We start from the raw sequence: 14,063 nt of genomic DNA on the forward strand, positions 1-14,063 counted from the left end.
CGGGCATGGACTCCGAACTAGGGTTACCTAGGATAAAAAGATCATATGATTCTATATTTGTGGTGGTAAATCTATTTTTTAAGATGACTCACTTCATTCCATGCAAGATATCTACGTATAAGTTTCATTTTGCCTCTTTTTCAAAGAAAGTATCTTGCCTATATGGAGTCCTATCCGGCGGAGATGTCAAGGTCACCAGCCATTTTTGGAAGATACTACGAACTAGATAAGGTACTAAGCTACAATTTTGGAGCACCTTCCATCTACAAATTGATGGGTAGATAGAAGTGGTTAATAGAAGTTCAAGGATACCGATTTTGCATACAAACGACAGCATCAACTGTGCTATAGGCCGATCACCGTCAATAGCAGGACTTGACTCCATGTCAGCCACTAGACCTGATACCATTACCACTATCAGGCAGAGCTTGAATCAAAGGTGGGACTTCTCCCAGCGTATAAAGCAGATACATGAAGAAGGCATCAGAAAGATTGCAGGAATAGCGAAGTGTCTCGGGACCAAGCTCATCAATAGTCCAAGAATGTTCAATTCAAACGAAGACACACAAGGTCCTATGGACCTGAACATTCAAGAAATTGCAGGCAAAGCATCCTGGTTGGTCCTCATGGAATTATTGACCATGTAGGAGGAAATGCATATGTACTCTTGCTAGAAGATGCCTATTTTTCTTTAGCATATCTCTCGCCATATTTCCGAGGCCACGTACCCGGATGCTAAACAACCTCTTCATTCTGCATGGCTACCCTGTCTTGCTATCATTCTTTCAATGCTTCGAGCACGAGTCTCTTCTGCTATCTTTTTGCCATTACCGATGCTCTTGGTGAGGAAAAATTAAAACTATCGGAAGAAGCACTTGTCACCATGTATGGCTAATATATGTCCAAAGATAAGCTTGGCAGAAGCAAGCTAAGCATTAATTCCAATCGCTGAACCAAAACCTATGCCTCTTGAATTGGGTGCTATGAGATAAAAAAAAAAAAGAAATAAAATTCGCTATGAAAATAGTTTGGGTGTTAAGAATTTATAGAGTCGCATGTGCCTCTTTGTCGTCCCCAAGGAATAAATCAAAACCTTGATTACGATGCATAATTACAGGAATACAACAAATAAAAACTTCTATATCGTATTATTTTATAAGTTCTTCTTCTAAAGAAATACCGAGCCTTGTTTCGTTCTTTGCTCCTGATTTTTTTTAAAAAAGTGCCGGTCATTTAAAAAAAAACCCAATGTTAATAGATGGGAAATATATCATCTATCCGTTTTCTATCTCATCATGCAATTAGTGATGGAATAAATTTGGAAGAAAATACTAAGATCACAAGCGAATTAAACACCCTCCAAACCCACTCAATTGGGCTTCTCATCTAAACTCGGCCCCACATATCTCCTTAGCTCGGACGCTTTCCCTATTCCCTAATTGGGTTCTCTCGTTTGCATATTTCTAGCCTGATGTGGTTTGCACAGAAAGTTGTGGTGGTATCCTTCATGCGAAAGATGGATACATCTTCCTGCCATCGGATCATCCACCGCACATATCTCAAACAGCTCCGATCTCCATCACTCATCTGCCTGTATGGATCTCAAAGTGAAATTGGGATAGTCTGACGGTTGATGGGCACGTCATTAGTCGTCCTCATTCTTTTAACCCGCCGTATTAGACACACGGAAATGACAACCTTCGAGATGGCAACTTGTTACCCATCCAAATATACCTACCGCATTAGAGACGATGATGCAATAAATGATAATCGTCTATTTCCAAGAACCGTTTATTTTGGAGATGGCAACATGTTCCTCATCCAATTATGCAAGGCTCTCTGTTGTACAAAAATACTATCTATTTTAGAGATGGCGACATGTCACCCATCCAATTATGCAAGACTGTTTGTAGTGCAAAACATGGATCCAAACTCATCCATATATGGAATGTCATTACGAGTAATTGACTTCATATCGAAGGATTTTCTACGTTTAAAATTATGTTGTCTTTTGTTTGTAGATTGTTTGATTATTTTGTTTGTTAATTGCTTAAGTAGGTCGTAGAGGTTATCGTTGCTTGATGAATGATGTCTATTAAATTATGATTACAGATGGGGCGAAAAAAAAAATTTGCGGCATTGCCTATGCATTTTTTGTCTCATCATTGATGGAATAAATATGGAAGAAAATACTAAGATCACTAGTGAAATCAACCCTCTTGAAACCCACTCAATTGGGTTTCTCAAAACCCACTAAATTGGGGCATGCCCTAAAAAAGAAATATAGAGTGAGCTTTTTTTATTATATTTTTCTAATACTGAACATAAAGAAGAAATTTAAAAGTCAAAATTTTTTCTTATTAACAAAGCCTTCAATCCTATAATTAAAAAAAAAGTTTGGCATTTCCTTTCTTTCTCGTTTTCAAATATACTTTTTATTAGAGAATGCAAATACGTTGGGTCGGACTGGGTCATGTGTGATCCCAACCCAATATAGTTTTTTGTTCGGATTCTAATTTTAGACACAAACACAACCCAATAGAAAATCGGATTTGGTCAGGTTGGGTCTACGGTTACAATTTTTGATCTAATGGATCATTTGGGTCGAGTCGGATTGGGTTTATGCATAATCTGGATTCAATCTAAAAAATTTGGATCCTATATTGACCAAACCCAAAAAATTTGGATCCAGTTCGTGGTATACCCTATTTTCATCCAAAATTATTATTACAATGATGAGTAACACCACTCGACAGTACTGACCCAGCAGCAGAAACAAAAAAAAGCCTTGAGCTTTGGAGGGCCAAGATAGGGCCAGCCCAACCCTTAGGCGGCCCAAGGCCCCAGCCCAAAGGCCAACGCCCACCGCAGTCTAACCACTAGTCTGCTCGTCCTCGACCTTTATTTGCTCCGCCCCAGTTCTCGCGATCTAGGGTTTCTGCGAGACTGCCGGATTTCGAGGTATTCTTCGCTCTATCTTGCTTCCCCGATCTCAAGATCGGCGCTCCAAGCTCGGGTTTTTTGCTCTGATGTTCTTTGTTGGGGGAAAAGGCTAGGGTTTTGATTTGATTTCATCGGTCGGAGAATCGGAGCGATAGTGAGGATGCCGTGCGTGGAGGCGACGGATCCGGCGGCGGCGGACAAGGACGCGGCGCCGTTCCTGGAGGTGGACCGGACGGGGAGGTACGGGCGGTACGGCGACCTTCTTGGTGCCGGGGCGGTGAAGAAGGTGTACAGGGCGTTCGACTAGGCGGGGGGATCGAGGTGGCGTGGAACCAGGTGCGGTTCCGGAGCTTCAGCGAGGACCGAGCGATGACGGACCGGCTCTTCGCCTCGGTCCGGCTCTTCCGGGAGCTTCGGCGCGAGAACATCATCGCGCTGTACCGGGTGTGGTTGGACTCCGAGTGCAGCACCCTCAACTTCATCACCGAGGTCTGCACCTCCGGCGGCCTCCGCGAGTACCGGAAGTGCCACCGCCACGTCTCCCTCAAGGCTCTCAAGAAGTGGTCCCGCCAGATCCTCATGGGGGGGATCTTTGCCAAGGAAGTTCATTTTAGAAGGTGAAGAACTTTGCCTCTTTTTAATTTTAATAATTTTGTTCTTTCTTTCCTTTTTTTTTAGTTTTGTAAAGCCATTTGCCAGTTTTTTTTGTGGAATTTTAGTAAGAACAGAGCAGTTTGTTGGTTGTCTTTTTTTTTTCCCCCTCCCCTTCTAAAATCTAAAGTTACCATTTTGTTGGATAAAAGAGAGATTTTGAAAGGTTTGCTTGGCTTTTGGGTCCTAAGAGGACTCACGAGTATCTTCCCGGGGTTTTAAGTTTTTTAGAGGTGTATTAGTGCATACGAGGAAAGGCTAAGAAATTTTTATACGAATCTTTCAATTTAGAGTCACTAGTCCAACTTTTCTTTTTGTTTATTCTTTACCTGGAGTTCGAAGAAGTTAGAGATTTAATGATTCTTTTTTATTTTAAAAATATATTTGCTTTTTAAGAAAAAATAGTTTTTTTAGAGATTTTTTTTTTCAAAAATAGTTTGAAGGAAATATTCATTTCTTTGTGACGATGAAGGAAAACTTTGTGTTGGATCGACACATTGCCAGATCCATATTTTTTTATGATTTGTAGAGGTCCTACAAGAAGACAAGCACATCAGATCTGTAAAGAAGACCGAGCCATTTCTTTGTGACCGGTTGACTGCTATGGTGCCTGATTATTTTATTTTTTAATTTGATTTTTTCATATATTGCAAGTTTGTTCAGTTCTTTGTTTGGATTTACTTATGCTTACTGGTTTTTGCTAGAAATGCCAGCTTTTTGAATAAGTTCATGATTTGTTTTGGATTTGAAAAAGTGTTACCTAAATTTTGAAAATTTTTTAAAGCATTATGAATATTTAGAAATTAATTTTTTTAAAAAAATTATAAATAGCTAGATAAATTATTTTTAAATAAAATTTTAAAATATTTTGTACTTATTAAAATTTTTTTATTATTAAAAAAAAAAGAAGCTTCCTTCAATGAGCACGCCTTAGCCTCCTAGATGCATTGGGCCGCCCTGGATCAAGGTCTCCCTAAAATAACCCACCCTACCTTGTATAAGTGACAAACAAAAGAGACCACGTTACATGGCGAAACACGCGGCACGTTGGTGGTGCCAGCCCCCACGAAACTTCCCGCTCTCCTCCATTGCGGGCTCCAGCTGGACATCCATGCATCTCTTCCTGGATGGTTGCTTGTGGCACGTTTTTTGATGTCGCCGTAAGAAAATGGTCTCTTTTGTTTGTCACTTTGTAAGATGGACTGGTTATTTTAGGGAGACCTTTGACCCCTCTCCGAGTCCTTTTTTGTTGCTACCGCGGGGCCAACTGTCGAGTGGTGTCGCTTATATACGGTGGGTGGATCATTTTAGGGAGACCTTGACCCCTCTCTTGGCTTGAGTCTTTCTTTGCAGCGGGAGAGATGCATTGGATGTCCAGCTGGGGCCCGCAATGGAGGAGACCGGAAAGTTTCGTGGGGGCTGTCGGTGGCTTATATTAAGAAAACCTTGACCCCTCTTGTTGCTACCGCAGGCCAGTTGACATTAATTTTGGATGGAAACGGTAGGATCCGACTTGGACCCAAACTAAATTCATTTTTTTTTAGATTGGATCCAGATTATATATGAACCTGATTTGGTCCATATAATCCGTTGGATCAAAAATTATAATTATGGATTCGATCTGCCCAAACTCGATCTTCTATTTGATTGGGTCTAAGTCTAAAATTAGGATCTGAATAAAAAACTAGATTGAGTTGAGGGCATTCATGATTTGATCCAACTCAATCTACTTGCACCCCTAATTACAAAACTAATGTGACATAAGATACAACAGCCATTCAATAGAGTGGAAACTTTGTTCTTGTGTCACACTCCGCTTTTTTCTTTCCTACTCCTACTTCCGAACACTATTCTTTGTTACCTTTTAATAAATTATAGGAAGTTCTTGCCTTTCTCCTGTCACATCAAAAAGATATACTTCTTGCAGGCTCATTCCCTTTGCTTGCCTTTTGTGCATACTTCTCCATAAATAAATTTGGTCGGGTTTATCGCCTCCCTTTCAATCAAGAGAGAGAGAGAGAGAGAGAGCAGTCTTTGGAGCACACAAAGCCGCTGAAACTATAGCCGAGCCTCTTCAATTAAGAGAGAGAGAGATAGCAGTCCTTGGAGCACACAAAGCTATCGAAATTATGGCCGAGGAGAGCATGACTAGCACAACAGCACAAGCAGATTTCGATCTTAAAGTTCCTTCGGGAGAAGTTCTGCCCTTTCGCATAGCCATGAATCCTTTATTGCTCAAATCAGCAAGATTAGGAGACAAAAGAATTCTGAATGAGTTACTACGACAAGGAGATTTTTCTTTTGAAGCTTCAGTAGGGAAGATCGCAATAACAGTACGAGAGGAAGCTCCAACACAAGAAGATGCCCGTTGCCTCCTTGGAGTTACACTGGAGGGGAACACGGCCCTCCATATAGTTGCTAGCCGAGGACATCTTGAGATTGCCAAGGAGATCTGCCGTAGAGAGATCTCTCTTTTGGCAGCACCAAACACGAGGCTCGACACTCCATTACATTGCGCTGCAAGGGCTGGGTATGACGAGATTGTCTCCCTCATCATCCAGTCTGCAAGGGAGGGCGAGATCGAAGAAAGGAGAGTGCTGAGGGCGAGGAACAGGGATGAGGCAAATGCTTTGCACGAGGCCGCCAAATATAACCATGCAAGCGTGGCCGAAGTACTGATGGACGCGGATGCCAGACTGCCACCCATGCCGAACGATGACAGACTGGCATCCATGCTGAACGACGCTGGCATGTCTCCGCTCTATCTGGCCATCGCGACAGGATCTCTCAATGTAGCCAAAGCCTTGCTACGATCTTCCTCCTGGGACTGGGAGAATTCTTCTCTAGAATCTTATGCGGGCCCTAACAAGAAAACGGCGTTGCATGCAGCTGTTCTCCTGAGTCGAGGTAATTGAGCGCTTGACTTACATACTGATTTCGTTCTTTTTTTATTTTTTGAAGAAACGTGCTTAGAACACCACCTTTTCATACAAAGTATATATGAAACCACCATTTCATTTATGTAATGATCATAATACAAAAGAAATAAGGAAGCTATATCAAATAATACAGCAAAACAAGGCCCTTCGAGCCGCTGTACACACCCACCAAAATAGATCTATATTACCTATAGAAAAAATAATGAAACAAAGAAAAGAAAAGCACAGCCACCTAGGAATCTTTCCCTCAACCTCAGAAGATCCAGAAAGTGGGAATTAAGCAACTACTAACTGCAATTATTCACTAGCTAGGAAGAACCCGAACCTTAAGAGATTGGCCTCTTTTTTTTTTTTTGATGGTAAGGGAGGCAAGATTCCCAACTGACTTTAATTGAAATTAAGGGATTGGCCCAAAAATGAAGTAGCCGGGATGTTGTCGGGACCGGATGTGATCGAGTGGATCAGCTTGGCCTCCTTCTTAGCTGGTGCTGTTCCTGCCCATTTAGGCTTATCAACTTTCGGTCACCTTGCGTAACTTCCCTCATAACAAATAACAAACTTTGATTTTTTTCTTCTTTTAGTGTTCTTGAGATGATTCACCATTTGACTAAATATCTTAATAGATGCACTTGTATAACACAAGTACTGACGATACCTTTCATGATGCTTACGTGATAGAAATTACACGAGTCTTATTGGATCGGAAGCCCATGCTCGCCAAAGGTGTCGATTCTTCTGGGGGAATTCCTCTTCATTATGCGGCTTTAGATGGTCATCATGATACGGTGAAGCTATTATTAAAGCGCGATCCCTCTACAGCCTACCAACCAGATGCCAATGGCTCATTTCCCATACACATGGCAGCTAGAAGGGGAAATGTTCGTATACTTAATCAGATTTTAGAACAGTGCCCGGATACAGATGAATTATTAGACAAGGAGGGAAAGAATTTTCTTCACGTCGCTTTCAAAAGGGGAAACTTGGATGCGGTCAAGAAAATTATCTCCAAGAGACCGGATCTCAGGAAGCTGTTAAATGACCAGGATAACGAGGGAAACACGCCGTTACACACGGCTGTTAAAAACAGCGACCAATGGAGCATGTATTTTCTTCTGAGGGACGAAACCGTATGCGTCAACGTTGTCAACCACGACGGCTTCACCCTGCTCGACTTGGCTTACGGAATGATGGATGAAGGCCAGCTGCAATTCTGGACGGTAAAACTCTTAACGACCTCGTGCATGTTTTGCTTGCCATACATCACAAGCTGTAGTCTGAATCTTTCAACTAATCTCTCCTTTTATGTTCTAAAATTTTTCTTGCACCGTAGAATTCAAAATTCTGCATTGCCAGCTGCTTGGCTTTAACAAAGGCTCTGCCCAGTCCACGAGAATTGCATGATTTAGAGAGCGGTAAATTATCCAGTGATGAGGCCAAAGAGAAACTGTCCGGCGATGATAAGTTCAAAAAAAAATCATCCAACATCGAGGGCAACGTAATCGGGCGACAGATAGAATTAGCCAAAAATATCGGGATTGTTACGGTGTTGATTGCTACGGTGACATTTGCTGCTGCTTTCACCGTCCCTGGGGGGTACATAGCTGATGATCATCCAGGCCGTGGCACAGCAGTTCTAGCAAAAGAGTATGCCTTCAATGTATTCCTAGTCTCAGATGCCGCCGCGATGGTCTCCTCCATCTTAGCCACATTCTGGCTCATCCTTGCAGTAATATGGACAATTGATACACGTCATCGCCTAGAAATCCTTGGCAGGGCTCTAGTTTGTCTATGGGTGGCATTTGCGGGCATGTCCACTGCATTCGCGATGGGTATATATGTAGTGTTGCCTCTCAACCACAACGGTATCGGCGTTTTTTTATGCGTCTTTGCTGGCGTAGTCCCTATTCCTGAAAACAGTAATAATCAGGCAAGGGTATAGACAATGCATCTGGCCAACCACACACCTGCATGATAAGAAACATTCTGATCCTTATTGGCTGATCGGTGCACATCTCATTGGTTTTCTGGTTATGACAGTCGGCCCTAATGCTCTCTTTTTCCTGTTAGCAGCAGCACTTTAGCATCGGTGGCCGATAGAATGTCCAAAGATAGATTGTGCATTGCATTGGGAGTAATATTTTAATTATTTTTTATTTTTCACATGTAAAATTTTCTCTCTATGCTAAAAATATTGGCTTTTATGGACGTGGCAATAAAATGTTTGCTCCTTTGCTCTCTTGTAAATAGACTGGAATTTTCTCGACCTTCTTTGACTGAGCAGAGATTACAGCTTCACTTGGTTTTGAGATAGAATTAAATGATGAAGACATGTACTGAAGACTGCAATTTTGGTATCGGCGGATATTCAACTGGTATATTCCATACTCATTGATTATCCGTATGGCATATATTTTGATACCAGCACTCGATATGGAGGGGATATCGAATCTCAACAACTAATCCATATGGTTTGATGCGGCTCGTATGAGATAGTATAGTGTTATATAGCAAATCATAGCTCTGGATGCCATAACAAATGATTTTGAGAACCATGCTAAATCTTGTGTAATGAGCCAGACTAGAATGGTTTGCTCAAATTCAAGACGAACAAGTCATCGTGCACATGAGCGGTAGGAGACATGCTATTAGACCAAAGACCGTGGGATATGCGCCAGTTTAGGGGAACGCAACCCTCATGGCAGCCACGGGTCGAGGATGTACTTTTGCATAGATCCTCTCCGTCTAAGCCTATTAGCCATTGGATGGAGCCCGGCCCAGCCCATTAACTCCACAAGATCCTGCTGTTGCAAGAAATAACCTTGCAAGAAGTTTAAAAGCACAAAAGTTAAGCTCCTCCGAATTCGGCCAAGTTAGTGCAAAGAGAGCTCTAATGATGTTAGAATTGGAGGCTTATTTGGTTGGGGAGAGTTGGATTCTAGAATAGAAATAAGAATCAGTGACTCCCATTCTAGCCATTTGGTTGGGGGAAATCCCATTTCCTTTCTGATTGCAGAGGGAATAAGAATACCCCAATCCCTCAAAATCCAATTTCTACTCTCGCCTAGCATTCAAATTTTATTCCTATTCGAATTCTAATTCTAGTAACGAACTAAATACATTAAAGGATATGTCCATTCCAATCCCCATTTCAATCTATTCCGATTCCAGTCACCGACCAAATATGCCCTAGAAAGAAGTGAACTTTAGCAGCGATTAGTGAAGAAAAAAAGTTTGCGGCATTATTATTTTTTGATTGTAATTTTCCAACAAGTCGTCTACGGTGCAAAATATGCACCATAGGATCCAAACTCACTTTTGGGTGCATGCAATTTAAGATCTAGGATTCTTTATGGTGCTTATATTGCATTGCTGTCCTGGATGGTTGCCACATCATCCGATTATGGAGATGGTGGCTTTCAAACATGGCATGGTATACAAGGTTCAAAATACACCATATATGGCATCAAAATGGCCGCCTTTTTTTGATAGTCGTCCATCTATGTGATTAGATAATGTAGCGGCTATCCAGAATTGTACCACTTTCTATGGTGCAAATCGTGCATAGTAAATGATATGAACTCCTAATTTAACTATTCTCCAGGAGGGAAGATTTTTTTTACTAGTTTTCACGGAACTTGTCGACATATAGCATCTTGTTGAATTGTAAAAGGATGGAATTCCCCAACGCAAGGGCCAAAGACAAGCAGAAGTTGGGAAAATTCTAGTCAGCGGTTTGAATCACAAGGCATCTATTCACCTAAATAGGGGAGGCTAGACCAGTAGTCCTTGGAGCACAACTGCTTAAACTTTGGCCAACGAAGAGAGCATGACTACCATCAGCAAAAAAAAGAGAGCGTGACAAGAATTCTGGATGAGTTACTACGATCTGAAGATTTTTCTTCTAGAGCTTCGGTGGGGGAGATTGCAATAACAGTACCAGTGGGTACTCCAACATAAGAAAATACCAGTTGCCTCCTTGGAGTTACACTAGAGGGGAACACGGTCCTCCATATAGCTGCTAGATGAGGACATCTCGAGATTGCCAAGGAGGTATGTCATAAAGAGATCTCTCTTTTGGCAACACCAAACACGAGGCTCGACACTCCATTGCATTGTGCTGCAAGGGCTGCGGATGACAAGATGGTCTCCCTCATCATCCAGTTTGCAAGGAAGGGCGAGGAACAGGGACGAGGCAAATGCTTTGCACGAGGCCGCCAAATATAACCATGTGAGCGTGACCAAAGTACTGATGGAGGAGGATGCTGGACTAGCATCAATGTTGAATAGTGTCAGCATGTCTTCGCTCTGTCTGGTCATCTTGATAGGATCCCTCGATGTAGCCAAAGCCTCGCTGCAGTCCTTCTCCTGGGAGAATGCTTCTCTAGCATCTTACGCAGGCCCTAATAAGAAAACGGCGTTGTATGCAGCAGTCTGCCTGAGTCGAGGTAATCGAGCGCTAGACTTACGTATTGTTCCCATTCTTTTTTTTTTTTTTTTGAGGAAAAGGTGAGTAGATCACTACCATTTTATATGAAGTGTGAAACCACCATTTTATTTGTCAAATGATCATAATACAAAAGAAACAAGAAAGCTATATCAAACAACACAGCAAAACAAGGCCTTGCAGGAGCGTATAGGGGCAACCGTTATACGCACCCGGCAAAACAGAACTGTGTCACTTATAGAAAAATTAATGAAACAAAGAAGAGGAAAGCTCAACCACCTAGGAAACTTTTTCTCAATCATAAGAGACAGAAAGTGGAAATTAAACTAGCCGCAATTATTCATTGGGAAGAACCAAAGCCTTGAGAGGGCCCAAAATTTAAGTAGCTGGGATATTGGCCGGATCAGACGTGGCCAATGGTTGCCAAGACATCGCCATCGAGTGGCTCTACTTGGCCCAGTTCTTAGTTGGTGCTGTTCCTGCCCATTTAGGCTTATCAAGGTTCAGTTGGCAAGTTTTCTTGATGGTCGCCACATGTAACTTCCCCCGTAACAAATAACAAACTTTGATTTTTTTCTTCTTTTAGTGTTCACCATCTGACTAAATATCTTAATAGATGCATTAAGCAGAGTATAGAGCAAGCATATGCATGGAAGACAATGCTCCGTCTTTTAATTTGTGAAAGCACCATGAGCATTGTATAACGCAAGTACTCGCGATACCTTTCATTATACTTACGTGATAGAAATTACCGAAGACATATTGCAACGGAAGCTGATGCTCGCCAAAGGTGTCGATTCCTCTAGGAGAATTCCTCTTCATTATGCAGCTTTAGATGGTCATCATGGTACGATGAAGCTATTATTGAAGCATGATCCCTCTACGGCCTACCAACCTAATGCCAATGGCTCATTTCCCATACACATTGCAGCTAGTAGGGGAAACGTTCCTGCCAGATTTGTCATCGGGACCCGGATGCTAGATTTGTGGTGGTGGGAGCCGACGGATCTTCGATCAGTTTGTTGCCGGGGCCGAGGTCAGAGCTGCGTGGGAGGGTGTTTCCTATGCGAAAAGAGTACTGGGTGCTAATCGCATTATTCTAGAGGGAGACTCAGTCACGGCGATCGAGTGGATCCAGGAGTCCGGCCGGGCGGCTGGTGGGTCATGCTTGATTCATGATATCCGCATGCTTTTGGGGGAGTGCGCCTCTCATCAGACTATCAATGTTTTCAGAGAGGTAAACAGTGCGGCGGACTAGGTGGCAGCCTTTGCGGCCCACCACTCCGAAGATTTTGTTTGGGATACTCACACTTCGCTATCGTCTTCTATGTATTTCCTCCTTTCTAACTTTATGGGCTCCACCCACATCCATTGTGTTTGAGGCGCCGATGTACCAAAAATAAAAAATAAAAAAAATAAAAAAGAAAAAAGAAAAGGAAACGTTCCTATAATTGATCAGATTTTAAAACAGTGCCCGGGTACAGATGAATTATTAGACGAAAGGGGAAGGAATTTTCTTTATGTCGCTTTCAAAAGGGGAAAGTTAGATGTGGTCAAGAAAACTATCTCCAAGAGACCAGTGAATCACAAGCTTTAATTTCTTACACCCACACGCGCGCGCGCATACGCAGATGGAAAGATTTATGTTCGGAGCATGACCACTTTTTTCTTTAATTCACATATGAATCCCCCGCGATATTTTTCTAAGCATAGATCTTAATAAATCTTAGGATGGTTATAAACGCTATTTGTTAATGGGACTTCGGTTCACCGGCCGGCGCCTTTTAACTCTTATATTGGGAAGAGATTCAGAATTACTTTACCTTTAGTACCAAAAAAAAAAACAGACTAATTAATAAATAAATAATATCAACTAGGATGCTCGCTCATAGGAAATGTAATGTTAATGTTAACTAAACATGTATAGTTCTCAATCTTTCAACTCATCTCTCTTTTTTCGTTCTGACATTTTTCTTGCACTCTAGAATGCAGATGATTGTATTGCAAGCTGTTTGGTCTTAACAAAGAGTCTGCTCGGTTCAGGAGACCTACCCAGCTGTGAGGCCAAGGAAAACAATCCGGCGATAATAAGTTCAAAGAAAACTCATCTAGCGTCATGGCAAAAGATATCGAGAACGAGCTCAATTTATCCCGAAATATGGAGGCCTTCCTTGCAGTGGACCAACTTAAGGTGAACTCACTAAGAAGGACCTTTTTTCTTCCTGCTTTGTTTTTGATGCCTTCCCTGCGGTGGGCCTTCTTTGGGCCGAGACCTTAGGCGGCCGCCTCAGTCGCCTAAGAGTTGGTTCTGTATTGATTGCTACTGTCACATTTGCTGCTGGTTTCACTGTCCCTGGGGTGTACATAGCTGATGATCATCCAGGCCGTGGCACAGGAGTTCTAGCAAAAGAGTATGCTTTCAAGGTATTCCTAGTCTCAGATGCCTTCGCGTTGCTGCAAGCGTATCAGCATTCTTTTATGCATCGTTGCTCTCGGAGCTCCTCTTTTAGCTCATATGGGGGCAAATTATAACTTCCATAGTTTGCCGAAAACATTAAGAATCAGGCAAGGGTACAGACAATGCATTTGGCCAACGAGACACCCGCAAAACAACAAACGTCTTGGTCCTGATTTGCTGCACTTTGGAATTATCGTTGCTTCACTGCTTCTAATACCGGCTATCTTTTTCCTATTAGCGATGCTCTAGGTGCGCAAAAATTAAAACTCAACATGCATGGCTAATAGATGTCCGAAGAATAGTTTGTGTACTGCGCTAGGATTTTCCCATGTAAAATTTTCTCTGACTGGCAATGAATAATTGCAAGCCTTAGGGACATATAGAAGCTAGAATTTTCTTTTGAAATAATAATAACTTCTTATCTATCTATCTATGTATGTATTTTAGTTTTGTTTGGTACATTTTTCTTTTTCATAACCATCCATTTTAAAAAGCTATGGCTGAGATCTCTCCATGTGTTCTTTGAGTTGCTGGATGTATCTCTTATGAATTGGTTACCAATGGCAAAGTATTAAAAGTTTCTTCTAGATTAAGTATTGTTTTTATGCCTAATCTAGATCTTTAGAAT

General features: G+C 41.9%; 1 protein-coding gene and 1 pseudogene across 1 annotated transcript; both read left to right on the top strand.

The window, feature by feature from the left end:
- The first annotated feature begins 3,072 nt into the window (after window positions 1-3,072).
- On the top strand, window positions 3,073-3,690 carry LOC120111360 (annotated as a pseudogene).
- LOC103702375 (protein ACCELERATED CELL DEATH 6-like) lies at window positions 3,188-8,777 on the top strand. Its single transcript, XM_039128317.1, has 4 exons — window positions 3,188-3,560; window positions 5,522-6,501; window positions 7,212-7,750; window positions 7,864-8,777. Exons 2-4 carry the CDS (start codon window positions 5,724-5,726, stop codon window positions 8,470-8,472), a joined length of 1,926 nt encoding a protein of 641 aa, XP_038984245.1. The 5' UTR covers window positions 3,188-3,560; window positions 5,522-5,723; the 3' UTR covers window positions 8,473-8,777.
- Window positions 8,778-14,063: the final 5,286 nt, after the last annotated feature.

This window comes from Phoenix dactylifera, chromosome 7 (assembly GCF_009389715.1).
Source record: "Phoenix dactylifera cultivar Barhee BC4 chromosome 7, palm_55x_up_171113_PBpolish2nd_filt_p, whole genome shotgun sequence".
Taxonomy (NCBI): domain Eukaryota; kingdom Viridiplantae; phylum Streptophyta; class Magnoliopsida; order Arecales; family Arecaceae; genus Phoenix; species Phoenix dactylifera.

Excerpts from the sequence above, each read along its gene's own strand:
- LOC103702375 (XM_039128317.1), top strand. The coding sequence starts at position 5,724 with ATGGCCGAGGAGAGCATGACTAGCACAACAGCACAAGCAGATTTCGAT. Across the intron at positions 6,502-7,211 it reads AGCTGTTCTCCTGAGTCGAG|AAATTACACGAGTCTTATTG; the intron begins GTAATTGAGCGC and ends CTTACGTGATAG. Across the intron at positions 7,751-7,863 it reads GCCAGCTGCAATTCTGGACG|AATTCAAAATTCTGCATTGC; the intron begins GTAAAACTCTTA and ends CTTGCACCGTAG.